Below are 27,832 nucleotides of genomic sequence, written 5' to 3' on the forward strand. Positions count from 1 at the left end.
CTACCTCTCCATGCTTCGGCTTTTTCAGCTAAAGGTTGTATATTTAATGAAAATGTACTAAAATTGTTTCTATCCACAGTGACTTAGGTTACTCTATGAAACTGTGTGTCTCGACAAAGCTCTAGTCATGTGTGCCCTCACCTTTTCATTCCCTTCTTTTCCTGTCTTCCTTGTCTCCTTCCCGTTTTTCTTCTCCCTTCCCATGTCCTGACACGTTCCTCATGCTCTTCCCTTGGTGTCTCCTTTCCTTTCATCTCTCCTCACCTGCTTTTTGCTGCTGGCTGTGGTGATGATGTTTTCATTGTTGTTAGACACAGAGTCTCCCAAAGCCTAGGTTGGCTGGGACCCCACTGTGTACTCAAGGATAACTTGAAACTGCTGGTCCTCCTGCTCCCACTTCCTAAATGCTGGGATCACAGGCAGGTGTCACTATAGCCAGTCCGGTGGTAAGGAATAAAAAATGAGCTACAGACAACTATATAACCTAGTGTATCGAATACAGTAGGAGATTAGATACTAGCTTCATCTCCTTCATCTCTGTATCCTGAAGGATTCCTAAATATTCTAAAGATAATCTCTCAATTTTTTATTTCCCCTGTTGTCTCTTAGCTTCCCCTTAGCAGAAATGGTAAAAGTTGCTTTTATGAGCATAATGGTATACACCTACAATCCCAGCATTATGAAGGATGTGTTAGGAGAATTGGACCGCAAGTTCAAGGCCAGCCTTAGGCTATACAGTGATTTCCAGGCCAAACTAGGATACACAGCAAGACCTTGTCTCAAAATAAAGCCATTAGGGCTTGGGAACGTATTCCAGTCAGTGAAGTGCCTGTAGCACAGACATGAGGGCCTGAATCCAGATCCTCAGCACACTGTTGAAGGCAGGCACCAAGAACACTGTCTGTAATTCCAGCACCAAGGAGAGAGGGGTAGAGACAGGCAGACCCCTGGAATTCATTGGCCTCCCCATCTAGCTGAATGGGTAAACTCCAGATTCAGTGAGAGACCCTGTCCAGAAAAGTTAAGTGGTAATCCATAAGGAAGGAAACCCCTTATTTACATCTGGCATCCATGCACATGTACATATATATACCGTGCATACATAAACACAAACACACACATAAATTCAAAAAATGGTTGTTTGTATTTGTTTTGTTTTTTGAGACAGGATTTCTCTGTATCCCTGGCTGTCCTGAACCAGGCTGGCTTCAAACTTTGAGATCCGCCTCCCTCTGCCTCCCAGTGCTGGAATTAAAGGCATGCACCACAACTCCCCAGCTTCAGAAATAAAATTTTTTAAAGCTTTTTTATTTGTCTCTTACTCTCCTTTATCTAGCCAATAGTGTATTGCTCATAATTTAATATTACCAAATTACAATTCTGATCAGATTACTACCTGCTCAGTTTTTCTGTGATTGCTTGCCCATTGCTTACAACTTAATTCCATAGGTGTCAATGTCTCCCCGATTATGACTCACCTGCCTCTTTAGTTCCACTAAGCTTGATATTACTCCTTAAGCTCCTACAGAACTGACTCATTTAGAACTGCAAAAGTACAGTCCTTTCTGCTTTCATGTCTTTTCTTGAATCCTTTTGGGTTGTGTTTTTTTATTTGTTTGTTTGCTTGCTTGTTTTGCCTAGAAAACAATGCTAAACCTCTTCTTTTGCACTTGGAGAACCTACCACCCCTGCATCACCCAATTCAGATGCCACTTTCCTTTCCCTTCTGATAATCTACAATGATCTTTCTCTATCTCACCTGGATTATAAATTTCTTCAGTTCATACACCTTCTCATCTAGGGCTGTGATCAGTGGAAGAGCACCTGCCTGGCATGGACCAGCACCTAGGTCTGCTCTCCAGCATTGACAGCATGGGGGAGGGGGAGCACAGACCCGGGAGGAAACTTAAACACTGTTTGCTATGGGAAATACTTGGTGAATTTAACTGGGGTTTAGTAAGCTCTTTTGCTTCCCAAAATTTCTGTTTTCTTGTCTCCAGTTAAGGAAGAATATAAGAGTCCTAAAGCTGAGTGTCAGACACAAAAACTGTCCAATAAACAGGTAATTTTTCTTTAAATACACTTTTTCATGGATGGATGTTCTTGTGCACTTGGTTGTTGTATAGCACCTAAGTAAAATTTGCAGTGTTTCAACCATCTGTAAGGAATGTGGTGAAAGCCATAGTCACAGTCACTTGGATGGAGACTGAACGTAGCTGGAGACTAGTGTTTAAAATAGACATCTGTCGTCCTCATTTTACCACTTAAGAGTTGGGTGGTCTTGCCAGGTGGCGGTGGCACACACCATTAATCCCAGCACTTGGGAAGCAGAGGCAGGTGGATCTCAGTGAGTTCCAGGCCAACCTGGTCTACAACTCGAGTTTCAGGACAGCCAGGACTGTTACACAGAGAAACCCTGTCTCAAAAAAAAAAAGGAGTTGGGTGGTCTTGAGCAATTCTTTTTTTTTTTTTTTAAGATTTATTTATTATGTATATACAGTATTCTGTCTTGCACGTATCCCTGCGGGCCAGAAGAGGGCGCCAGATATCATTACAAATGGTTGTGAGCCATCATGTGGTTGCTGGGAATTGAACTCAGGACCTCTGGAAGAACAGCCAGTGCTCTTAAGCTCTGAGCCATCTCTCCAGCCCTTGAGCAATTCTTAATAGCCTCAACTTCTTTATCTTTAAGATGGAAGTAAACTTTTGATCACTTAAAGCTTTTCTCACATTTTATAAAATATTCCAGCGTGTCTATTTGTATGTACACTGGTAGCAACATTAAAAGTCAAATTATATAGAGTTAGAAAGGGGGAGCTGAGAGCATGCACTTTATTTTGTTTTACAAAGTCTCTATGGTTTAACAAAGAGCATGGAGACGTGTTAAGAATCAAGGAATTTGGCGTATATAGTTATGTGTACTTTTATGAATGTATATTATACTTTACATTTTTGACAAGTGCATCTCTTGAGTTAGGAACATAACTCAATGATGAGAGCTTCTCTACTATGTGGAAGGCCCTGGTTCAGTTTCTACCATTGCAAAAAAAAAAAAAAAAAAAAAAAAAAAGGTGGCCAGGCTTGGGAGCAAATGCTGATTTTTAGACAAGATCTCTTGTAGCACAAGTTAGCCTCTTAACTCACTATGTAGGTAGCTAAGGCTAGCCTTGAACTCCTGATCATTCTGCCTATATCTTCAAAAGAGTACTGAGATTAGAAGTGTGTGCCACTACACTCAGCTAAAATAATGTTTTTAATAGTAAAGTGAAATGTGTAAGTTGAGAGAGACAGCAGCATTGAAATAGTTAGGATTTGGTAAGGCCTCTGTCCTCTCAGGGCTTTTTTTGGCCTTCTTAGGCTCCTGTCATAAATTCTGACATATTAGAGAGGATGCACTGTCTTCTTTCTCCTATTACGGTTGCCAATCCCATCGTGAGAATGCCACCTCATAAAGCTGATTAGTTCCTGATTGAGATGGGGCAGCACAAACACACAGTCCATATCAGTGGTTATTGTCCGTATTCAAAACTGAATGAAATCTAAATCTATTCACAGGTTAATGAAAATAAAGATAATTTCCCCCCATTTTTTTCTTCCCTTTTTTTTCTTACGGCATTAAAAAAAAGCAGTACTTGGAGCTGGAGAGTTGGCTCACTTTGTTTTAAGTGCACTGAGTGCTCTTGCACAGGACCTGAGTTCAGTTCCCAGCACCCACATGACAGCTCACTTAAGCAGTGGTGCACTAACATGCAGGTAAAACACTCACACACATGGATAAATCTTCACAGAGAGAGTACAGTACATAGATACTTTGCGCAGGTTATTTAGAATATTGTTAAGATGGTAACTAAGTTTACTTGCACAAAACATATTCTTTCTTACAGACTTCTGGAGGATCTGCCAAATGTAATATTAAACTATTGAAGAGAAATGAAAGTCCAGGAGCCTCAGAAGCCCAGAAGGTTGTGACTGGTTACCCAAATGTTGTTGATAAGGTAAATAAATAAATAAATTCAGTGTCTCTTCCCAAACTTTTACATCTAGGAAAATGACTGAGTGAAAATTGAATTTTTAGAGTAAAATCTAGCTTTTTTACTACTACTTCCTTCTTTGATCTTTATGCATAAATATTTATTTTTTTTAGCCTCACTCTGGAATTGAGAACTTCTTAGCATCTTTGAATATCTCTAAAGAAAGTGATGTACAGTCACCTCACCATGGAGAGCACCCAGATGAGGAGCATCTGTCACCACAGTCGTTTGCTATGGTTTGTATGCTCAGCATCTTTGGAACTACAATCATTGCTCTTCCATTGGCCTTGCATGCATACCCCATGCATCTGTTCAAACCCTGTGTCTCATGTTGCATGGTATCTTGCATCCCTTTTTGTTTGGTTTGGTTTTGGTTTTTTGAGACAGGGTTTCTCTGTGTGACTGCTCTAACTGTCCTGGAACTCACACTGTAGACCAAGCTGGCCTTGAACTCACAGAGATCCGCCTGTCACTTCCTCCTGAGTGCTGGGATTAAAGGCGTGCTTCAACACCTGGCTCTTGAATAACTATCGGCATCCATCATGTGAGGAAAACCAGGATGCTTTGAGCAATTTAGCCATCCTGTTGTGCTGTTGTTTCTGTAGGGTTTTATTTTGCTTTCCCAATAGACCATAATTCCCTGGTTTTTTTTGTTTGTTTGTTTTTGTTTTTGTTTTTGTTTTCGAGACAGGGTTTCTCTGTATAGTTTTGGTGCCTGTCCTGGATCTTGCTCTGTAGACCAGGCTGGCCTCGAACTCACAGAGATCCGCCTGGCTCTGCCTCCTGAGTGCTGGGATTAAAGGCGCCCACCACCACCACCACTGCTCATCAGTTCCCTGCTTTTTAAAACATTGCTGTTGACTAGGCTAAAAGTGAAATGTGAGTGTTTTTCAGCTGTTGACCATCTATTTGTCTTAGAGGAATTTAGTTAGAGTCTTTTTAACAGCAGGAGCTCTTCAAAAGAATGAGCAAAGGCTGAAGAGATAGCCCAATAGTAGAGTTCCTATCTAGCATGCATAAGGACAACACCTCAAAAGAAAAAAATAACCTCAGAAAATCAAGAAGGAAAATGAATAAGCTACATAAGCCTAACATTTACTTTCTTCTCACCCCGCATCTACCTATGAATCATCTTCTAAAAAGAAAGGAACACGGATGCTTAAAGAAATTCTAAAGATTGATAGCCCTGACACAGCAGACAGCAAGAGTGATGGGAAACAATTTGATAAAGAAGTCACTGCTTCTTCCAGTCGAAGAGATGAGCATGGACTGTTAGCACATCCTGAACAAAATAAGAAGCTGGGTGAGTTAACTGAGTACTGTTAGTAATAATGAATTTCATTTCCAAAAGTTTGCTTCATTTGGTTTCTTCCAAAAAAGTTTACCATGTTTGTCTGTCTGTCTGTCTGGTATATATTTATGTGTGCAGCACACATGTGGAGATCAGAGGACAACTTGGAGGAATCACTTCTCTTCTTCCATGGTGCATGTCCCTGAGATTCAACTCAGGTCATCACGCTTGACAGCAAGCACCTTTCCCCATTCAGCCACCTCCCAACCCTATTGGTTCTTTTTTAACTAGGGGGCGGAGAGGTGGCTCAACAGTGAAAATACCTGCCACGTGTTTATAAAGACTGGAGTTCACCTATGTAGCACACATATAACAAGCTAGGTAGCCCATAAACACCTATTATTCCAGCTACTAGGGAAATAAGAGGATTGCTGCGTCCTACTGGCTTCCAGCCTATCCAGGAAAACCAAGCCCCAGGTTCAAGGAGAGACCCTGCCTCAAAGGAATAGCAGACAGTGATAGCAGAGGATACACGCTGTTCTGGCCTTCATGTACACACAGACACACATAAATGAAGAAATAGGGCTAGAGAGATGGCTCAAGGTGAAGAGAGTGCACTCCACTTGCAAAGAACCAGACTTCAGTTCCTAGCAACCATATCAGGTGACCACCAGCCAGATATAACCCCGGCTCAACGGGCTCCAACACCTCTGGCCTCCTCATGCACCTGCCTTCATGTTCGTAAACCCACACATGGACACACACACACAAATAAAAATAACAGATCTTTTAAAAATTAAGTAAGTAAATAAGTAGCTGTTCTTTGGAGCCTGGTATAGTGCCTCACACATGCTGTCCTACCCTTAGAAGGCTAATGCAAAACAATTTCCATGAGTCCAAGGCCAGCCTGCACTACATAATGAGTTCTAGGTCAGCCTGAGCTACGTAGTAAAATCCTATTCTAGGATTAATATATACAAATTAAGTAATAAATAATTTTGTTAATAAAGCTTTTGTTTTGCTTCATTTTATTTTATGAATAAAATATTAATGTGTTTTTGTCTTTTCTTAAGATGGAGTCTCACTGTGGAGGTATACAGTTCAAGCTGACCAAGAACTTTTTGTCTTTTTTTTGTTTGTTTGTTTTTCTATAAGAGTTTCTCTGTGTAATAGCCCTGGCCATCCTGAAACTCACTCTGTAGACCAGGCTGGCCTCAAACTCACAGAGAAAAGGCTCTAAAACTACACAGAGAAACCCTGTCTCGAAAAAACAATAAATAAAACAAAACAAAAGAACTCATGAGCCTCCAGACATTAGCTTCCTGAGTACTGGAATTACAAGCATACACCAGCCTTTGCTTGGGTTTATTTTGGGCTTTTTTTTTTTTTTTTATTATTTTTATTTTTTTTTTTTTAAGACAGGCTCTTATTATGTAGTTCTGGCCTGGCTAGCCTAGAACTTACTATGTAGATCAGGCTGGCCATGAATTCAGAGATCCACCTGCCACTGCCCACCAAGTGCTAACATTAAAGACCTACAGCACCATGCCCAGCTGAGAATCATTTTTTAAAGCCAGGCTTGTTAATGTTTAATCCCAGCACTTGAGAGGCTGAAACAAAAATTGCTTCAAGTTGAAAGCCATCCCAGGTTACATAACTGAAGTCTGTCCAAAAACAATTCACGGGTTTTTGTTTGTGTCATTTATGCTGCAATATAAATAAATATGTAATCAAAAGGTTTGTCAGCCCTACATCTTCTTGTGATAACTTAAACTATTACAGATAAATACACAGCCATGAAAGTGTCAATCCTTTTATCCCTCCTATTTAAAGGTGATTGTGTATGTATTAAATACATTTTTAACTTTTCTAAATAACTTTCCAGTTTATAAAATGAGCACAGTCATTCCAAATAACTTGTGATAGTAATATATAAAGCAATAGCACATCAGTCCCATCGTGGAGATGCCATCAGTTGCAACAGCATTAAATTATAATAACTTACCCAGTGTAGGAACTGAAAAAGCTATCACATCAGTTACAAATTATTGACAAGGGTACATATTGGAACTATACTTTAAATCTATGAAACCTGTAGTGTAGCATGTGGCTCAGTGATGAATCTCAGTACCCATCTGTCATTGTGCCTGTGCCTTAGGGACCTTACATTTTAATGTTGCACTTGTGTAATCATCCGCCAGGACTGACCAGGGAGAAGGACTCAGACAACTGCATTGGAACAGAAGTTTGTCAGAGTATTAAAAACACAAAGTTTTGGGTGGTGTTTAATCTCACGCATTTAATCTCAGCACTGGGAAGGCAGAGGCAGGCGGATCTCTCTGAGTTCAAGGCCAGCCTGGGCTACAGAGTGAGTTCAAGGAAAGGCACAAAGCTACACAGAGAAAACCCTGTCTCGAACAACAACAACAAAAAAAAGTTTTGAGTAAATCAGTCTGAACTTATTAAGGATCAAAATCTGGACCAAAGGCAATGTCTAGCTCCAATATACTCCAGTAAATATTGGGCAATTAATAATTTCAAAAGCTATTAGAAGCTGAGTATAGTAGCATACCTTTAATCCTAGCACTTAGAGGCAGAGGCAGGTGGCTGTCTGTAAGTTCAAAGCCAGCCTAGTCTACATAGAGAGTTCCAGGGCAGCCAGATTACATATAGAAACCCGGTCTTTAAAATATATTTTTAATGATGCTTGTGTGTGTGTGTGTGTGTGTGTGTGTGTGTGTGTGTGTGTGTATCTGTATATACATATATAGGTACTTATATTTATAGCTTTCTTTTTTAATGGATTTTTAAAAATATTTCACATTTATTGATTGTGGAAGTGGGGTCATGCTCATGCCATGGTGCCATTTGGAAGTTAGAGGACAACCCATGGCAATCAGTTTCCTTCTTCCACCATGTGATTTTGGGGAATCAAATTCAGGTCTCTGGGCTTGGTATCAGGTGGGCCCTAACCACTGAGCCATCTCACTGGCTCTCAAAACCTATTAGAAATTAATTACATATTTATCTTAGTGACAGATATGTTCCTGGAATAAATCAAAATAATTGTTAAGCAAAGTTGGTAAGTTTCAGAAACAAGTAGGTTTCATTTAATTTCAGTATTTTGAAAATGTGAAGAACTCAAGTACTTAAGAATCTAGCCTGTGTCGTACATCTAACAGGTTCTGTGACTTTGGACAAGGTCACTCAACACCCCTCCCCCTTCTGTTTTATGAAGTATTTATTATAAGAGATTGAACTTGGCGCCTCAAGCATGCTAGACTGTTCTACCATCAGGCTGTACCCCACAACCTTTTTATTTTGGGTTTTTTTGGGTTTTTTTTGTTTTGTTTTGTTTTTTGTTTTTTGTTTTTGAGATCTCATTAAGTAGTCCAGGTTGACTTTGAACTGGTGATCCTCCTGCCTCAGATTCCCAGATGTTTAATCTCTTTTCTAAAATAGAGGTTTCAAGGCTGAGCATGTAGTTTCACTGGTAGAGTGGCTGGTTTGTTTGCACAGGCCTGGGTTTAGTTCTCAGTACTGCATAAACAGGGTTTTGATGCACACATGTGCTTTCAGCCCTTGAGAAGTTGAGGCAAGAAGATACTGAGTTCAAAACCAGCCTGGACTATGTAACAGGTTTGAAGCTAATCTAAGTTTCATGACGCCCAGTCAAAAGCAGGAATTGAGGTAGATATGGTAGCACACCCTTTAATCCCAGCACTCTGGGAACAGAGGTGGATAGAGCTCTTTGAATTTGAAGACAGCATGGTCTACATAATAAATTCTAGGGTGGATTAATTCTTCACTGACATATACTTATGTTCAGATAAGCTCTATCATGCCCAATTTAAAGTTTTACCTTGGTAATTTTCATTTGTCAACTATAACCATCTAAATTTACTTCTTGACTATTTTTTTCTAGTGGTTTTTGGAGACAGAATCTCATTTTGTATCCCAGACTGGACTCAAACTGGTGGCAATCCACCTGCCTCAGGATTATAAGTGCAAGCCACCGTGCCCAGTCTGTCATTTTTCAACCATCTAGCAGTTTCTGTTTGATTGACTACAAACCTGCAGTAACTATGTCTTGGTCACTGTTCTTTTGCTGTGAGGAAGCCCCATGACCAAGGCAACTCCTATCAAAGAGTTTAATTGTGGGTTTGCTTAACAGTTTCAGTTCAGTCCATTATCATCATGGTCACATACATGGCTCCAGAGCAGTGGCTGACAGAGAGGAACTGAGCCTGGCATGAGCTTTTGAAACCTCATAGCCCACCTCCAACAAGGCCACACCTCCTAATCCTTTTAATCCATCAAACCAATACCCTTCCTGGTGACTAAGCATTCATATAGGAGCCTGTGGAGGCCATTCTTATTCAAACCACCACAACTGGATAGTCCAAGATCATTTTAATTAACATGAATATTCCCTTCTCTCTCTTGACAGCATGCTTTATGAACAAGCCTCATGGTACTAGTGAATACCAAAATAGTCCATCTGTGGATAGTGTGTGTTGGCCTAGTCATATCCCTCCTGTGTCCACATCAGTAGCTGAACTTGCTCGAATTTGTTCCCTTGTTGGAATGCCACAACCAGATTTCTCCTTTCTGAGAACAACACAGGTGTAGTATACTGCTGCATGATGTTTGCACGGATATAAATCTTTAACTGAGCATGATTGGCTGGAAGATCTTTAGCTAGAAAAAATGCAGTAGTGTGGAGGTTGGGTTTTTTTGTGTGTGTGAGTGTGAGGATTTTGTGTGTTTGTGGTTTGAGGAGTTGTGTTTTTCAACAGCATTAGAAACTGATCTCAAGGCCTCACATACTGTACCAACAGAATAGATAAGATCACTCCTAAAGCTCAATGACAGTAATAGGTTTTCTGTACAACCCCCCCTCCCCCATCATAAGTTTCTCAGAGATGCAATCAACCAGGTCAAGATGAATTGAAAAACTATAACAAGAGGTATATTAAGCAAAGCAACTCCCGGGCTGGTTCCTCCAGTCCCACAGATCAAGGCCAGAGAAGTCACTCACCTAAACTAAAGCAGAGAAATTTGTAGGCTGTAGGTGAGAGATGATGATGTCTGCACAAGCTGGGTTTGTACCCAAGTATGGTCAAGAGCTGAGTGCTTGGGCAAGAACTTGGGCAGCTGGCAACTTCAGGGGCAGAAGCTGCAACAGCCACCAAGAGTGGGGACCTGGGCTTTTTGTTGGCGCCTATCCTTTGTTCAGAGACTCTCGGGGTGTGGGTTACAGCTGGGAGAGGGTTGTGAAAGATAGAGAGAGAGACGGGAATGGGGCTTTCTAGACCATGCAGGGGCGAGCTGGAGCCTCCAATCAAAGAAGAACCTCTGAGTCTCTCACACTTGGGCAGTTAATAGTCCCAGCTGCTGCTTGAGGGTGGTAGGAAACATGAGTGTGCAAGCTGTTTCTGTCAGTGGCCATTATTTTGTACTTTGGACCATACAGTCTTTGTCACATTTTCTCATCTCTACAATAGTGGGAAGGTTTTCATAAGCAATTCTGGTTTGGAGTTGGGTTGGGATTTTTTTTGGTTTTTTGAAACAGGGCTTTGTGTGTAAGTAATAGCCCTGGCTGTCCTGGAACTCACTCTGTAGACCAGGCTGGCCTGGAGTTCATAGAGATCTACCTGCCTCTGCCTCTGCCTGGGATGAAAGGGTGTGCCACCACCATCCAGCTGGTTTTTTGTTTGTTTGTTTTGTTTTGTTTTGTTTTTTAATGTAAAACTTTCTTAGCAAAAGGCTTAGTTTGCCAATTCTTAGAATAGAAAAAAAGCTTTGCTAGCCTTTGTTTTCATTGAAATACTTGGTGCTCAGTCTATTTAGACAGCTTGTTCTTTGATTCTGTTTTAAACTTCCTTCACGTGCAGTCAGGTTGGTCGCTAACTCCTAAGTTCAAACAGTCTTGTTCTCCCGCTCCAGCCTTCCACAGAGCTAGGCCCTCAGTGCCTACTCTAAAGAACATTCTGTCTTGTAAATGTTAAAAGGTAAGACACTGAGCTGAGCAGCACTCAGGAGGCAGAGGCAGGCAGATGTCTTGAGTTCAAGGCCAGCCTGGTCTACATAGAGAGATCCAGGCCAGCCAGGACTACATAGACCCTGAATTTTTGTTTGTTTGTTTGTTTGTTTGTGAAAGAAAGATAAGGCACAATTCTAAAAGGTTTTCCTAGAAACCTAAAACTTAAATGATTGTTCTTTGATTAGACAAAACTTTAGGAGAGGAAGTTGGGTTCCTAGACAGATAATCTTACGGACGTCTATATTCTCTTGTTTTAGACAATGACAGTTTGTCAGGTGAAATTGTCTAATGGTTTACTGGTACATGGGCCACAGTGCCACTCTGAAAGTGAAGCCAAGGAGAGAGCTGCACTTTTTGCTTTACAACAACTGGTAAGAATCATTCATGAATTCCCTACTAAGTTTTTAAGATTAAGTGTGTGTGTGCGTGTGCGTGTGCGTGTGCGTGTGCGTGCGTGCGTGCGTGCGTGCGTGCGTGCGTGCGTGCGTGCGTGCGTGTGTGTGTGTGTGTGTGTGTGTATGTGTCTCTAGGAGACTAGAAGAACGGGGAATCAGATCCCCTGGATCTGGAGTTACAGGTGGTTGTGAGCTACCCTACATTCATGCTGGGAATCAAACTTCCATCCTCAGGAAGTGCCTTTAACAACTAAGCTATCTCTCCAGCCCATCTGTTAGTTTTGAGTTTGTTTGGTTTTTTTTTTTTCCTTTTTTTCTTTAATTGATTCTTTGTGGGTTTCACATCAAGCATCCTGATCCCATTCATATCTCCCCTCTGCCTTTGCCACCTCCCCCTCAAAACAAAAGAAAGTAAAAAACTAACATAAAAAAATAATTTTAAAAAAGTCTCAGCTTGGAAGCTGTAGTGAGTCATACAATATACCCTTGAGTTCATACATCTTGTAAGTATTCATTGCAATGAGTCATTGGTCTGGTTCAAGGCCTCTGGCTTCTTCTACCCTGTTGACACTGGGCTCTCACTGGGACTCCTCTTAGATATCCTGTTGTTATCCTGTGGAGATCCTGCAGCATTGGATCTATAGGTCCAGCCCCTTCACATGCTCCAGTGGTTCATAGATGAGGTGGATGTTGGGGTGGGCCAACTCTTAGCTCTGGGTCTGGGCCTGGGTGGTAGCTGAGTTGGTTAGCCTGCCAGCTTTGCCTCATTGAGACCACCAGGGTGAACTTCCCAGCACTGTCCCAGATAGCTCAGTCAGTGTAGCAGGCAGCAAACAGTGGGCCAGGCCAGTTCTCCTGTTCTCACGCCCTCTCACACCTCCAGGGGCCGCTCTGTTGTTTTGCCCAGGCGAGGTAAGGAGCCCACTCTTCCACTCTTGTGCTCCCAACACCAGCTCTCCTGCCTGCCACAGGTGGTAAGGGATGGCAAATAAGTGGGGGGCAGAGTCAGCTCTCCTACTGTCATGCCCTCAGGGCGGGCTCACCTGCACTCCTGCCAACAAGGCTAGCTCTACTGAGTTGTCCAGGTGAGGTGCAGGGCCTGTTCTCCCACTCTCTCATGACCTCAGGGACAGCTCTCCCACCCGACAAAGCCTCATCTGTTAGATTTTTAATTAGTCTCTACAGAAATGTTTGGATATTTTGTCTTATAATTTTAAAATACTTCCACAGGGCTCCTTTGGTATGAATTATCCTTTGCCTCCACCAATATTTCCAAATTATCCTCCTGCTGTACCATCTGGAACCGTCCCTCCCATTTTTCACCAACCTACTGGTAAGATATTTTGCTTTTCTAAGTATTATCCTTGAGTTATTATTTTCTCTAAATTCTTTTAAGAACTACGTCTTTGTAGGGGGGTTTTAGATTTGTCTTATTTTGTTTATTACATTTAGTGCATGTATGCATACATCTAGATGTACCATTTTTAGTGTTTTAAGGTTTGATTTTGTTTTTATGACATTGTTTCATGTATCCTAGACCAGCTTTGAATTTCTAATTTCTCCTCCTCTATCTCCTGAGTGCTGGGATTATGGTGTACTCACCACCCTGAGTTGAGGAACTATCACTAAAAATCAAAAAAGTTTATAACTTGCAGTTACCTTGTCTTCTTGCCCAAAGTCTATTAAATTAAATAATAAGGGATTTTAAAACAAAACCTCTGGGGATAAATAGAAGAAATATCAGCAGACTAGAAATTTGAAATTGGTTTGCAGTGAATAAAACATTGAAGTAGTCAATTTAGCAGAGTAGGGTTAAATTACAAACCATAGTCCATACAGTAGAGGTTACAAGAGCTCCTCGTCCTCCTCACATATTGCATTTGCCTGGCATATGCAAAGCCCTGGGCTTAATCTCTAGCTCTGCAGAGCTAGCAAAATAAAATCAAGAATGTATGAAAAAAGAATAATTGGAAAAAAAAGTTTTTAGTTGTATCCATTACTTCCTGTGTCTCTGATAAAGCGTCATGACAAAAAGCAACTCACAGAAGGAAGGGTGTATTTTGATATACTGTTCCAGAGGAGGAGTCCCTAACAGGCAGGAAAGCATGGGGACAGGCAGCTGCAGCCAGAAACTGAAAGATCACATATTCAACCTCAGGCATCAAATAGAGAAAACAAACTGGCCCTGGAGCAAGTCTATAAACTCAAAGCCTGCCCCCAGTGACACACTTTCTCCAGCAAGACTGCACTTCCTAAAGGCTCTATAACTCCCCAGATGACACCACCAACTGGGGAACAGGGGTTCAGACATCTGAGCCTATGGGGCACATTTCTTATTTTAAACTAACACATTCTGCTCAGGCCTCTGTAGGCTCACAGCCATCTCATAACACAAAATGCATTTAGTCTAACCCTAAAAGTCCCAGTAGTCTTTATCAGTCTCAACACTGTTGAGAAGTCCAAAGCCCAAGTTTCTTTTTTTGAGACCCAAGGCAGTCTCTTAACTGTGACCCCCCTGAAAATTCAAAAGGCAAATTACATACTTCCAACATACAGTGCCAAAGAATATACATCCCTAATCCAAAAGAGAGAAATGAGGGCATCGTGAGGATTGAATCAGAACAAGCTCTAAGCTCAGCAAGGCAAACACAAAATCTTCCACCTCTGTGTCCAGTGTCTGGACTTTAGTTTCATGAGACTTAGATGGCTCCAGCTTTGCTCTTAGAGTGGCTCCACTCCCTGTATCAGCTCTCTCTGGCAGGTATCTCATAACTATGATCTTCAACATCATGGGGTCTCCACCACAACCCCGACTTCGTTTTCATAGCTATATATGATGGTCTCTCACAGCTCCTTACAGGGATTCCTCTGTCACACATTATTGTCTGACCTCGGGAGCTCTCTGAAACCATGCAGCTAGAATCCATGGCCCCCTCTCCCTCCCTCTTGCATCTTTCATGCCTCCAAAGATGGCACACTGACAAGTTTGACTGCCATCTAACACCTCCTTCAGCCCCTTTAGTAGCAGCTTCCCTGGGCTGGAGCAGTTGCTTTCTAGGAACAAGCTGCCCTTTATGCTTTTCCTTTTACAAGTTGGAGACATAGCTAGGTGGGGTCTTCACTTACAATGGGCATTTTCCCCATTGTTGTGGTGCAGAGCAGGAGGTCTCTCCTGAAGTGACACTAATCTCCTTAACAATGACAGCCTCATTTAGCACATACCTTGGCTGTACATTAAGCTTCCTAATGTATCTAAAATATCATAACCAAAAGCAACTTACAAAAGGAATAGTTTTTTTTAGCTTATGGTTCTAAAGGGGAAATCCCCTTTTATCTCCAAATTCCCTTTTTATTTCTTTTTTATTACAGACCTTGCTCTTTTTTATTACAGACCTGTATACACATTATCAATAAGAGCTATACCTTAGATTCAGTGTTATGGTGTCTTGAAAGTTCTTCTACCAAAGAAATTAGTCTTTTTAGTTCAGCCTCATGTAAATTCTCAGGACTTGGACAGAAAACAGCAAGATTGTTTACAAAAATATCACACTGTCTCTAATCCATAGTTAATACAGCCCTTGCTCCCCTCTGAAACATCATGAGCTAGGCCTCTATCTTCTGCATTATCCTCATCCCTACTGTCTTCTAGAATGGCCCATTAAGCTCTGGTTACAGTATTCAGCCACTTTTCTAGTCCAAACTTGCAAAGTCTTCCATATTTCTCAAAAGTACAACATGATCAGGTTCTCCACAGCGACACCCCACTCCTGGTACCAACTTCTCCATCAGTTGCTTTTCTGTTGCTGTGATAAAATACCAGAGGGGGATTCCATAATGGAAACAGAATCATGGTAACAGATAACTGAAGCAGAAAGCTGAGGGATCACATATTCAAACAGCAGAGAGGGAACAGGGGTTGAGACTATAAACTCTCAAAGCCAGTTGCCAGGGACACACTTCCTCAGCACGGCTCTGTCTGCTAAAGATTCCATAATCTCCCCAAACAGTGCCACCAACTGGGGACTGTATTCAAATACCTGAGCCTGTGGGTGACGTGTCTCATTTAAACTATCAAGTTGTTGACTTGAAATTGTAGAAGGGTGATTAAAAACTAGAAAATAAGAAGTAACAAAAATTAGCGTAACAAAGCACAGATCCACAACCCTTGTTATAGGCACTCCAGAGAAAGAGATGAGTGGTAAGGAAGGAAAGATAAAATTGTCTTAGAACTAAAGGACATGCATCTCTAGACTGAAAACAAAACAAAACAAAAAAACAGGTTGCCTTGAAATTTAAAACACCAGGGCCAGAGAAATGGCTTGCTGCAGATCTGACGACCTGAGTTAAATTCCTGTGTCCCTCATAGTGGAAGGAAAGAACTGATTCCCACAGATTGTCCTCCTATCTGCATACAAAGATTCCTGAGACCTCAAGAATCTGGCTTGTTAGATTTTAGTCACTCTGTTAAGAGTCTGAATTTCACCAGCTCTCCAAGTGGCTCAGAGAGACAGTTTTAGGAATCGCCAGTTCAGTGTGTTTCCAATAGTCAACAAAAAAGAGTCCTTGAATTCTACTCGAATAGAGAAAAGAAACTCTCCCTGTACCATGAAAGTGATCATGTTTCAAGACTTGAGCTTTAGGTTTTTTTGTATCCTAAGCTCACTGTGGACGAAACTTAGCATTTGGGTCAGGTGAGAGCCTTGATTTCTGTCTTTGTTCCCAGACCTTCCTCAAGGAGTAGCTTCATGGTCATTTATATGGTCATGAAACCAAACAAACAGGATTTTGAGAATAAGGAAGGACCAGAGTTCTTTGCAACTCACACCATTTCATAACAGCAAGCCAGGGTCTTCTGACACCATTGAAATGATACCACAGGAAAGTCCAGCTTCCTCGAGGTCCCATAATTACAACTGTTCCTAAAGCTCATGTCAGCATTTGGTACCATTGGCCTCTGTGGGCCAGCATGACAAAAACTGAGTTTCTGTAGGTAGTTTTATGGCCCTGAGAAAGGACCCCAGGATGAGTGATGTGATAGACAAGAGCATTTACCGTTGCCAGATGAGGTGGAGGAACTAACCAAGGCTCGAGAGAGAAGTCATTCTCTCAATTTCGGTTCTTTACAGCTAATATGATGCCTTCATCGTCTCATCTCTTCGGCTCAGTGCCATGGAGACCAGTAGTGCCGGTTGCTGGGAAGGTCTTCCATCCTCCTCCACATCCCGGGACCATGCCCTTGGCTGGAGGAGTGCCAGGCGGAGTGCACAATCAGTTCATACCTCTGCAGGTGAGAGCTGGCAAGAAAACTGTGGCTTTAACAGTTACCTTCTTTTAATATTCAGAACAAAGCTGTTGATAAAAATGTACGTAGTTAGTACTTCCCAGTACTAACTGGAAGTCCTTTGTATATGAACTAAGCTTGCAGTATTGATACATTTCAGCTGATCTCTGGTCTGTTTATGGTCTAATAAGTAATACTAATTGTAGCAAGTAATATACATATTTTTAAGGATTTATTTTGGTTTAATTATTGCATGAAGGAGGGTATGTTCTACACAAGGGCAGATGCCCTGGGAGTTCAGAGGTGTTGGGTCCCCTGAAGCAAAGTTACAAGGCCAGCAGACATGGATACTGGGAACCAAACTCAGATCCCTGCAAGAGCAGTAACTCATCTACTGTCCATCTTTCCAGCCCCCATTATAACTAGAAGTAAAAATCAACAGTGATTGGCACATAGTAACAGTCTGATTTATGGTGTTTTCTGACACAAGTTTTTCTTTTTTCTGCCTATATTGTTACTTAATGATGCTTTTACTCCTTCAAGGTTACGAAAAAAAGGGTTGCAAACAGAAAGAATTTTGAGAGTAAGGAAGCCCAGAGTTCTCAAGTCACACCGCTTCAGACTAGCAAGCCAGGGTCTTCTGAAGCCACCAAAATAATTCCACAAGAAAGCTCATCAGCCTCTTTGAAGTCCTCTCAAGCTCCTCAGCCTGTGTCTTCTCAAGTCGAAACTGCCTCCCAAGGCCATGGTGTGTCCCACCAGAAATCAGCCCCGAGCTCCTCGAGGAGGAAGTCAAGGAAACTGGCTGTCAACTTTAGTGTTCCTAAACCTTCTGAATAAATTTGATACCTGGGAGTGAATTTCTTTTCTTTCCATCTACATTTTTATAAATTGATATCTGTGTGTCAGAAATGTACTATTTTAGAATATGTTTAGATTGAATATTTTTTATTTTTAAGTTATCAGGCACTTTTCATGCTATTTAAGACTATATATCAAATTGTGCACTTTAAATATGTGCAATTTGTTGTACATCAGTGATACCTCAATAAAGCTGTAAAAAAAAAAAAAAGATCAAATTAAATCTTGTATCAAAATAAACATCGAACTAGGCATGGTAGTTCATGCCTATAACCCTTGTGCTTGAGAGGCTGAGACAGGAGGATTGCCATATAGTCAAGGTTAGCCAGGGCTACATAGTGAGTTCCTGGCCAGACTGAGACCTTGCTTCAAAAACCAAAAAAATAAAGTAGATGTCAGTGGGCTAAATATTAAAATATACACTCTAACCATTGGCTTCCTCATTAGAAGCATCCCTGAACTATAAATTAGTCATCGTATTATAATAATAACCTTTTTTACACTATTATTGAGGGATAATTAAGTGTAGCATGAATTAGGCCTCATAATTTCCTAAATGTGGGTTTTATTTCTTTTTAATAATGTAGCAGCGTGGCTGGGAGAGTGGCGCTTTCTCTGTCATCACTTCCGTCTGTTGCCAGAGTCGCTCCCAGCATGCTGCAGAGCCAGCGCCCTGGCCGTGGCCATGGAGCCAGCACACTGTGGCCATGGAGCCAGCGCCCTGGCCGTGGCCATGGAGCCAGCACACTGTGGCCATGGAGCCAGCACACTGTGGCCATGGAGCCAGCGCCCTGGCTGGTGCTGCCAGTGTTGCTCTGTTATAAATCTTATACCAAAGCAGCTTTAGAAAACCCTCCAGATCATTCGTCTGGCTGCTTCGAACTAGGAATAGCAATCTAGATTTGAGAAATGACGACTTTTTTTTTTTTTTAGATTATTCAAGAACCAGCATTAAGAATTCTAATAAAATTAAGTTTCAAAATCTACAGGGTATAGTGATTACAAATCAGTCTTCAAATAGAGTACAGTACAAAATGTTAATCACTTTATTCTTGCTTAGGCTTCTTGGGATTTGTTTGTTTTGAGACGAGGTCTTGCTGTGTAGTCCTGGCTGGCCTGGTACTCATGGCAATCCTCCAAGTTCTGGGATTCCAGCCATGCATCACCACAGCCACTTGTGTGGCTTTTCTCTGCGTCCTTCACATAGGTGAAAGCTCACCTTGGGTCCATGGGTAGAGCTTCCTGGGACTGATGACATTTTAAACTTTATAAAAATTCCAGGATGTTTGTGTGTATGTTACTTACTGCCTGTCCCATTCAGTTGTCCATTTTTAGCATTTGCTGACCTCGGTGATGCCACATTTGTCTCTGCATGTCATTCATGGATATCTGTGTTCACACTGTTGAAATGATTTGGATTTTATGAAAATTTCTCAATGACATCAGGGCCTGCATTTATATATGAGCATATATTTATCTTTTAGTTTTGTGATATGTTTATATTTTTAAAGAGTAAAATGATCATACTTTTTAAAAAGTAGGAACCAGTCTTTATATGGAGCTGCTTATTGTGTGTGATTTCATTAGCTCATTGAAAACTCTGCCATAAGTCTTAAAATAGTTTTACTATTTTTTAAAATGCTATGTTGAACTGAATTCCTCTCTCTGCTGATCCCAGTGTTTCTCGAAATGGTGGCAGGATATATGTATACTAGTGGTGCCTTTAGTGTAGAGAGGTAAATGGTCATGTGACTTTCTGTAACTTTGTTTTCCATTGATAGAAGTTGAGCTGTTTATCAGTGCCCAGCACTCCCTCACATGCAGTGGGACACTGGGCTGAGGCTCAGGTCATTCTCAGTGTCCATCTTCACTGTCATTGTGTCCATTGGAGACACAAGGGGATGATCAGTTAGACAGTGCCATGGTGACTCCTTCCAAGAGCCTCACTTACATTTATTCTACCATTCACTTACTCCTGTGTGGTGGTTCCACCATGGTGTATGACCGTGTTCCCTGGAGAACACAGGAAGGATTCCTTCTGAAAGTCCCCTGAGAGATTTTAGTAAACGCGGTGCCATTGAACCTGTGAGGGTATTTCTCTAAAATTTGAGCACAAGCTAGTAATTATATATGGAGAGCCAGTAAGAATATTTGACCTTCCTTTAAAAAACAAAAATTCTAAGGGTCAAGCTTGAAGGGAAAATAAGAGAGGGCTGCATACCGGCAGATAGGGAGTGATCACGTCTTTTCTGCCCCTCCCCATAGCTCTGTTGTCAATGCAGGTCTGACATCTGGGGAAACATGCAACCTCTGGAGGATGTGAGACAAGACTTACCAGCTGGACGACTGTGAGGACACGGACCTGTGGACACGTCCGGAGGGTCTAGTAACATAGTTGTCCTGTGGGAACCACACACTTTTCCCCTCTGGGATGGAGAGGCTGAGCCCACCCTCAAGCTTCTAAAATATGCTCAGTCGGCTGTCCAATCTAAGAACTTTTGGTGGAAATGGTAAACTTTGGTCACAAAAGGAAAGATTCCCCCCAGACTGTCTGTTTTTCATGTAACTAAAGTTATTTGATTAAACCTTCCTCTCCTCACGGGACTATTGCAAATATCCTTGTTCAGTAAGTCTTTCTTTTTTAAGCAAATTAAGTTAAAGCTGGATCCTTTCAGCCATTGTTTCTTTTCACAATTCTGTGTGTTACCTGGTCACTACCTTAATTTTAAAATTTGGCAGATAAAATGCATTAATTGACTTAAATACTTCACAGACTAAAGGCGTAAACATCTAAACCTCAGTTGCGTCAGAAAATTATTTCCTCTGAATCCCAGTTTCAATTTAAGGTTGTCCTTTGCTGAGAATGGTACCCCCACCTCTATAATCGCAGCACTCTGAAAGCTACAGCAGGACTGTGACTTCAAGGCAAGCCTGGGCTATGTAGATGCTGTCTAGAAAAAAAGACTCTCCTTCCTTTTCAAAACAGTAAGTAACGAACACTGAGGGTATCCCCTCCTTCCCTGATGAGCAGAGTGAGGAGTACTGATGCCATTTTTCCTGTTACTACTTCCATTCCTGTGTTTTTAGACAGTTCTAGATTCCTGGTTCTCTGGAGGAGGCAGAGAGGGAGACCTGTAGGATCCAGTAGTATTTGCAGACTTCAGTGTACTTTTTTATCTCAAGGAAATGAACTATAGAGTCACTTTATTTACTCCCCTTCTGTGTGTCCGTTCTCTTTGTATCAAATATTTTTTCATAGTGGTTGTTTAGTTTCCAGCTTATATGACAGAATTCCATGGCTCTCCACTGAAGGTAGCTCTCACACACGTCTCAGCTATATTTCTTTGTAGCCGCTTGCTTCCAGACTTTTCTTTTACTATAGAAGAGAATCTGTTAGAAATTATTATGAGAGGTATTCTGTATCTTTTTTTTTTAAATCTGTCACCAAAAAAATGATTATTTCTTTTTAGAGATGGTGACAGGATTGAAACTACAGTTCTTTGTGTGCATTGCTGTTTGTTGTAGTTTTCTCAATGAAATGGTCTTTTTTGCAGGCACATCCTTTGTTAGCAAAATATAGAGCTTAAAATTTTTAGTGTTTTTCAGCCTGACAATTCATATTCCCATTAGACATCCTCATTTTCTGCCAGGCACAGTAAGAGACAGCTAGAGAGGACCAGTGGCTCTCCAGTACCAGGGAGGAGCAGACAAGCAGGCTGCTGGAGTTTGACTGTCACGTGCTGAGCTAGACAGCACTGGTCCTTTCTTTTGAGAGAGGGCAGGAGGGAGAGGGTTGAAGTGACAAGAATAAACGCCCTGCTCTTCAGTGACCGGTCTCCAGTGCAGCTGGGGACAGAGACTGCTGGCCAGTAGACTATCTACATAGTGAAAGCTGTAGATAGAAGTTGATTTCCACTACCCGGCCATCACTACCGATTAGTGCAGCAGGTGATGGTCTGTGTAGCTGCTTAGGGATTAGAAGCCAAGTTTTCGTTCCGTTTCTCTCAAAATGATAGGGTGAGAATGTACCCCACAGCTTGCTTTAAGGGCTCACTCAGGCTCAGTCTCTTCTCCCCTCTCCACTCCATTCCTCTCCCCTCCTCCTTCTTGCTACAAAGCCCTTTGAGTTCTCCTGCCTCAACCGCCTAAATTCCGAGATTAGAGTATGGCGAATGCCCAGTGTGCTTTAAGCTCTATTAATCCTGCCTTTCCTTTAGTTGTGTGTGTGTGTGTGTGTGTGTGTGTGTGTGTGTGTGTGTGTGTGTGTGTTTTGTTTTGTGTTTCAAGACAGGAATTCTCTGTAGCCTTAGCTGTCCTAGAACTCACTCTATAGAGCAGGCTGGCCTTGAACTCACAGTTATCCTCCTGCCTCTGCCTCCTAAATGCTGGGATTAAAGGTGTATGCCAACACCACACAGCTGGATTTTGTTTTTTTAACTTTTTCTTTATTTGGGGGGGGTGAAGTTTTAAGTATCTTATACTTCCATTTTCCTAAACAAATTACTTTGAGTGTTTTCATTTAACATTTGAGTAATCAGTGGTGTGCTCTGTATCAAAGTGTTTAGCATTTTCCTCATTTAAACTGTGATTTCACACATATCTATCTTCCTTGGTTTCTTTCCTCATGTAACTATTTTGTAAGTAACTGGAATTTTTCATTAGATCTTAGAGCAGTATTTTATTAAAAGTTCCAAAGGGAAGACTTCTTTGTGCTCATTTTGTAATTTTTATTTTAAATACCTTTACATTGTATGTCAATTATACTTAAAGTGTTTTAGACTTTCATGGAATGGACTCCAAATGTGTTTTTATGTTGTACATTTGTAAAGACAGCACGAAGTTAGCCTCAAAGTGTTGTGCAAAGGGATTTCAACATGCAAACGTCACTGAAGGTCTGGACATGTGTACGTGTTCAATGCGCTGTGGTTTTGATTAAAGACGGAATGGTGGCCGAAGGGCTTGGTGTTTGCTGTTCTGTGTGTTAACACAAAAGCCAAGTGTCCGCTCGCATCTCAACCCCTCGGTTCATAACCTCTGATTGGAGTCTTGCTTGTTTTGAGTCAGAGTCAGATTTCCCATGCTGATTTTAAAACATGAGATTCTCCTGTCTCAGACTCCTGTGTACTTGTCTCAGGCCTGTGCCACCATGCCACACCAGGATGTCCTTTCAGTTCTCAATCTAGTGTTGCATTATTGCAAACTGAGTCACCGGGGTTGATGGACATCTGAATTATGGAGTCAAGTGGTACGATTCACATCCTGGCTCTACATCTTGTTTGTGAGTACATCAGAATGCCATCACTGGCAGGTAATGTGAAGTTTTTGTTTCCAAAGCTGCACCCCCTAAAGAAAGGAGACAGATACCCTTCCTCAGGGTCCAGCTGGGTAAATGATGAACGAGAAAAGACCCAGCAAGACTTATAAGTCGGGCTGGAGAAATGGCTCAGAGGTTAAGAGTACTGACTGCTCTTCCAGAGGTTCTGAGTTCACTTCCCGGCAACCACATGGTGGCTCACGACCATCTGTAATGAGATCTGGTGCCCTCTTCTGGCCTGCAAGGATGCGTGCAGACAGAACACTGCATACATAATAAATAAATTAAATAAATAAATAAATAAATCTTTTTTAAAAAAATAATAAAAAGACTTACAAGTCTCATGTTCTATCATCTGAGCTTCCTAACTCCAAATCTTGAGATGTGAGTTCATAACCTGGAGTAACTGCAGAAACCAGGAGAGTAAGAAGGGACCGTTGCTTGGGGGAGCCATAGAGAGAAGAATAGCAGGATACAAGTAAACTGAAGAGGAAAGTGGGGAAAATTGAAGGATCTCATTAGAAACGGGGAGGTAGCTAAAATAACAATGTCAGCAAAGTCTTAAGGAATCATGCTATTAACTGCCTAAAAAATATAAGTGTGTGTGTTCTTTTTTTTTTAAAATAAAATTCTCTCATTTGTGCTGACCATGTTCCCTTCAAGAGCCAGAGATAATCTAACAACACCCCCAGGAACCAGAGGAGAAACCCTCTTTTGAGTTGTTGGTCAGGGCTGTCCAAGAAACTCCCCAGACATTATACACTAATGCTGTTGGCCTTGGCTTTCCCCAAGAGGTGACAGCATTGTGCACACCAGACACAGTGTCAGAGGCCCCTCAACCATATCTGATCTGAAAACCTCCTCTGAGGACTACCTTTCATGGTACCAGAAGATTCTAAAGGGAAGCCACCAAGAGTACCACCAACCTATGATACCTATGAATCACATCCAGCAAGGCACAGTAACCCTAAGGGTGCAATAGAGGCTTGAATACCTTGTTATTAACTGATAAGCACTCTACCTGAACTAAGACACCCAACGAGAGGAAAATCATTTCTAGCAGTGGAAAGCTAGCCAACAATCCAGGGCTAGTGAAGTCACAAATCCTCAGAAGAACTTACAACCACCACTTGGCCAAGCCAATATAATCCCTAGCTACATCCTAAATATCTCTGTATACAGGTAAGTATAGTCTTCACCCTCATCAAGGAAATTTCACAACAGATGGAGACCATTACAAAAAACAACAACCAATCAAAATGCAGAGTTGAGAGGCCCAATACCAACTGATAGACAATGCAACTCCTGCACCTAAAATTCAGAGAACAATGTGGAAGAGGAGGTGGAAAGATTGTAAGAGCCAGAGGAATATGAAGTTTGATGTGAGATTATGTCTCCTGGAAGTGTCAGAAGCTACACCCATGGAGTCTCACCAATATGGCTGTCTGAACATGACTTGAACAAGGATGACACCAATAGACATACTAACATGGATGGGGAAGGGTCATGAAGCCTCAGCCCTAGGCAAATAACGACAGACAACCAAGGGATGCTGGGAGCAGGAAAAATAGTCTTCCTTAGGGAAGAGCACACAAGTTGGTTATCCAAGACCAAATGATCATCCCTGAAGACATGTACATACAAGTGACATTACATGGACTGTATGGCTTTTATGTGGTGATATATTGTGTACCCTAACAAAATTTGCCTGAAGATCAGAGAACAGAACAAGCCACTAGACTAAATATAGAGGCCAGGTAGTGGTGGCACACACCTTTAATCTTAGCACTCGGGAGGCAGAGATCCATCTGGATTTCTGTGAGTTCAAAGCCACCCTGGATTACATGAGATTAACTCAGTCTAGCAGAGAAACAGCCAGGCAGTGGTGGCACACACCTATAATCCTAGTACTTGAAAATCACACGGCTTTAATCCCAGCACTAGGAAGGAAGTGATGGCTGGGCAAAGAAAGGTATATAAGGCGTGAGAAGACAGGAACTGAAGGCCTTCAGCTGAGCTTTTCAGGCTGAGGAGTCCTGATGTAGCATGAATCTTAAAAGTTCTTATTAATAAAATCAAACCCGAGGCCGGTTATTGGGGTGAATGCTGGAAAGTCAGAGAGACAGAACAAGCCACAGCTATCTCACCTCACCAGTTCCTCAGCTGGTCCTGTTTCCTCAGACTGGAAGCCTCTGAGTCCTCATCCAGAATGAATCCCAGCTGAACTGTGCTGCTTCAAAGCCTGAAAGCTTAACCAGCCGAATGCTTAACCAGCCAAATGCTTAACCAGCCAAATGCTGAACCAGCCAAATGCTTCTAGTTTCTGGTCCTCACGCCTTATATACCTTTCTGCTTTCTACCATCACTCCCTAGGATTAAAGGCTCGCTTTCTGGGATTAAAGGAATGAGTCACCATGCCTGGCTGTTTCCAATGTGGCCTTGAACTCAGAGATCCCAGATGGATTTCTGCCTCTGGAATGCTAGGATTAAAGGTGTGTGCTATCACTGCCTAACTAGTGGCTTTTCTGTTCTCTGACCCCAGATAAGTTTATTAAGGTACACAATATTTTGAGGAACACAATACCACCACAAGTCCTAGAGGTTAAGACAGTGTCAGTGGCTTGTTCCTTTGTTTCTTTGATCTTTCAGCATTTACCCCAATATCTGGAACCAGGTTTTTTATTAAAAGACTGATTTAAGAGCTGGAATTTGGAAGCTGCAGAGTTGGTGAGTTAAGGTTGGCTGGTGGCTTTCCCTATTTCCCTGATCTAAGGCTTTCACTCCTATATTTGGCTCCATGTTTTTTATTTAATAAGATTATTTAGAAATTCATTTACAGTCTACAGAGCAAGATCCAGGACAGGCACCAAAACTACACAGAGAAACAAACCCTGTCTTGAAAAAACAAACAAATAAACAAAAACCAACCAAACAAAAAAAGGGAAAAGGATTCCGGATGAGGACTCAGAGGCCTCCAGTCTGAGGAAACAGGTCCAGCTGAGGATCCAGCGAGTTAGTTTTTTGTCAACTTGACACAAGCTAGAGTCATCTGAGAAGAAGAAATATTGATGAAGTCCCTCCATTGGTCTGGCCTGAGGACATGTCTGTGGGACATTTTCTTGATTGTTGGTTGATGTGAAGAGCCCAGCTTCCAGTGGATAGTGTTATCCCAGGACAAAAAGCCAGGATAATTGTGTCACATAAAAAGCTGAGTGCTGGGCCCGCGGAGGTAGACGGGCCCAGCAGCAGCCCGCTGAGGTAGACGGGCCCAGCGGCGACAGCCTACAGGGATATTCAGGCCCGGAGGCAGCCGGCAGAGACATTCAGTCCCAGCGGCGGCCCACAGAGGTAGACAGGCCCGGCGGCAGAGACAAGCAGACGCAGGTAGGCCTGCGGCGGGGGACGGTGGAGGTAGACGGGCCCAGCGGCGGCAGCCAACAGGGATATTCAGACCCAGCGGCAGCCGGCAGAGACATTCAGGCCCAGCGGCGGCCCACAGAAGTAGACGGGCCCAGCGGCGGCCCGCTGAGGTAAACGGGCCCGGCGGCAGCGGCCAACAGGGACATTCAGGCCCGGCAGCAGCCGGCAGAGACATTCAGGCCCAGCGGCGGCCCACAGAGGTAGACAGGCCCAGCGGCAGAGACAAGCAGACGCAGGTAGGCCTGCGGCGGTGGCCCGCGGAGGTAGACGGGCCCAGCAGCAGCCCGCTGAGGTAGACGGGCCCAGCGGCGGCAGCCGACAGAGATATTCAGGCCCGGCGGCAGCCGGCAGAGACATTCAGGCCCAGCGGCGGTCCACAGAGGTAGACAGGCCCGGCGGCAAAGACAAGCAGACGCAGGTAGGCCTGTGGCGGCGGCCTGTGGAGGAAGACGGGCCCAGCGGCAGCCCGCTGAGGTAGACGTACAGCGGCTGACAGGGACATTCAGGCCCGGTGGCGGCCCCCAGAGGCAGACAGACCCAGCGGCAGCTGACAGGGACATACAGGCCCGGCGGCGGACCGCAGAGGTAAACAGGCCCAGGGACGGAGACAAGCAGACACAGCTTGGAACAGGGACGCCCCTAACCCCAACATCTGGGGAAGAAGCTATCTCCGTGGGTCAGAACCAGAACGAATCTGAACACTCCGTCTGAGGACAACCCAGGGCCCAGCTGCTGATCCTGTGAAACCCAACAACTTGGAGGTGTTGGTGAGACTACCCTGCTCAGCTGAAACCCATCTGGGAGAGGATTCAGATGCCTACAGTTTAAAGTCTGAAGAAACAAGATCAGCTGAGGAGTTGACAAATGAACAAAAAGTGACCTGAGAACACAGAAGAAGGCGCTACCCAGACACCAAACCAGATCACCAGAATCATAAGTATATAATTCACCGATCGAAATCAGCTGCCCCTGAAGAAATAGCCCAAAAGCACCAATTTAACCAAGAACCCCTACTAAACCAAGACTAAAAATTAGAACAAGAGAGGCACTCTCAGACACAGACACCACCTGCACCTCACAGAGGAAGAGATGAGTAGGCGCCAGTGCAAAAATACAGGCAACAACATAAAGACCTACATGGCAACATCAGAACCTAGTGATTCTACACCTGCAAGACCTAAACATACCATGAC

General features: G+C 42.6%; 1 protein-coding gene across 3 annotated transcripts in view; it reads left to right on the forward strand.

Annotated features, from left to right (window-relative positions):
• Positions 1-22,860, forward strand: part of Xrn1 (5'-3' exoribonuclease 1) — a 114,175-nt gene extending 91,315 nt beyond the window's left edge. For all 3 annotated transcript variants that reach the window (XM_006975174.4, XM_076576838.1, XM_076576839.1), the window contains 9 exons: positions 2,001-2,062; positions 3,885-3,995; positions 4,145-4,267; positions 5,175-5,334; positions 9,773-9,948; positions 11,626-11,739; positions 12,994-13,096; positions 16,890-17,050; positions 17,588-22,860. In XM_006975174.4, coding sequence (XP_006975236.2) covers positions 2,001-2,062; positions 3,885-3,995; positions 4,145-4,267; positions 5,175-5,334; positions 9,773-9,948; positions 11,626-11,739; positions 12,994-13,096; positions 16,890-17,050; positions 17,588-17,884 — 1,307 coding nt within the window. In that variant the 3' untranslated portion in view covers positions 17,885-22,860. The remainder of the gene's footprint in view (positions 1-2,000; positions 2,063-3,884; positions 3,996-4,144; positions 4,268-5,174; positions 5,335-9,772; positions 9,949-11,625; positions 11,740-12,993; positions 13,097-16,889; positions 17,051-17,587) is intronic.
• Positions 22,861-27,832: the final 4,972 nt, after the last annotated feature.

Source organism: Peromyscus maniculatus, chromosome 7 (assembly GCF_049852395.1).
Source record: "Peromyscus maniculatus bairdii isolate BWxNUB_F1_BW_parent chromosome 7, HU_Pman_BW_mat_3.1, whole genome shotgun sequence".
Taxonomy (NCBI): Eukaryota; Metazoa; Chordata; class Mammalia; order Rodentia; family Cricetidae; genus Peromyscus; species Peromyscus maniculatus.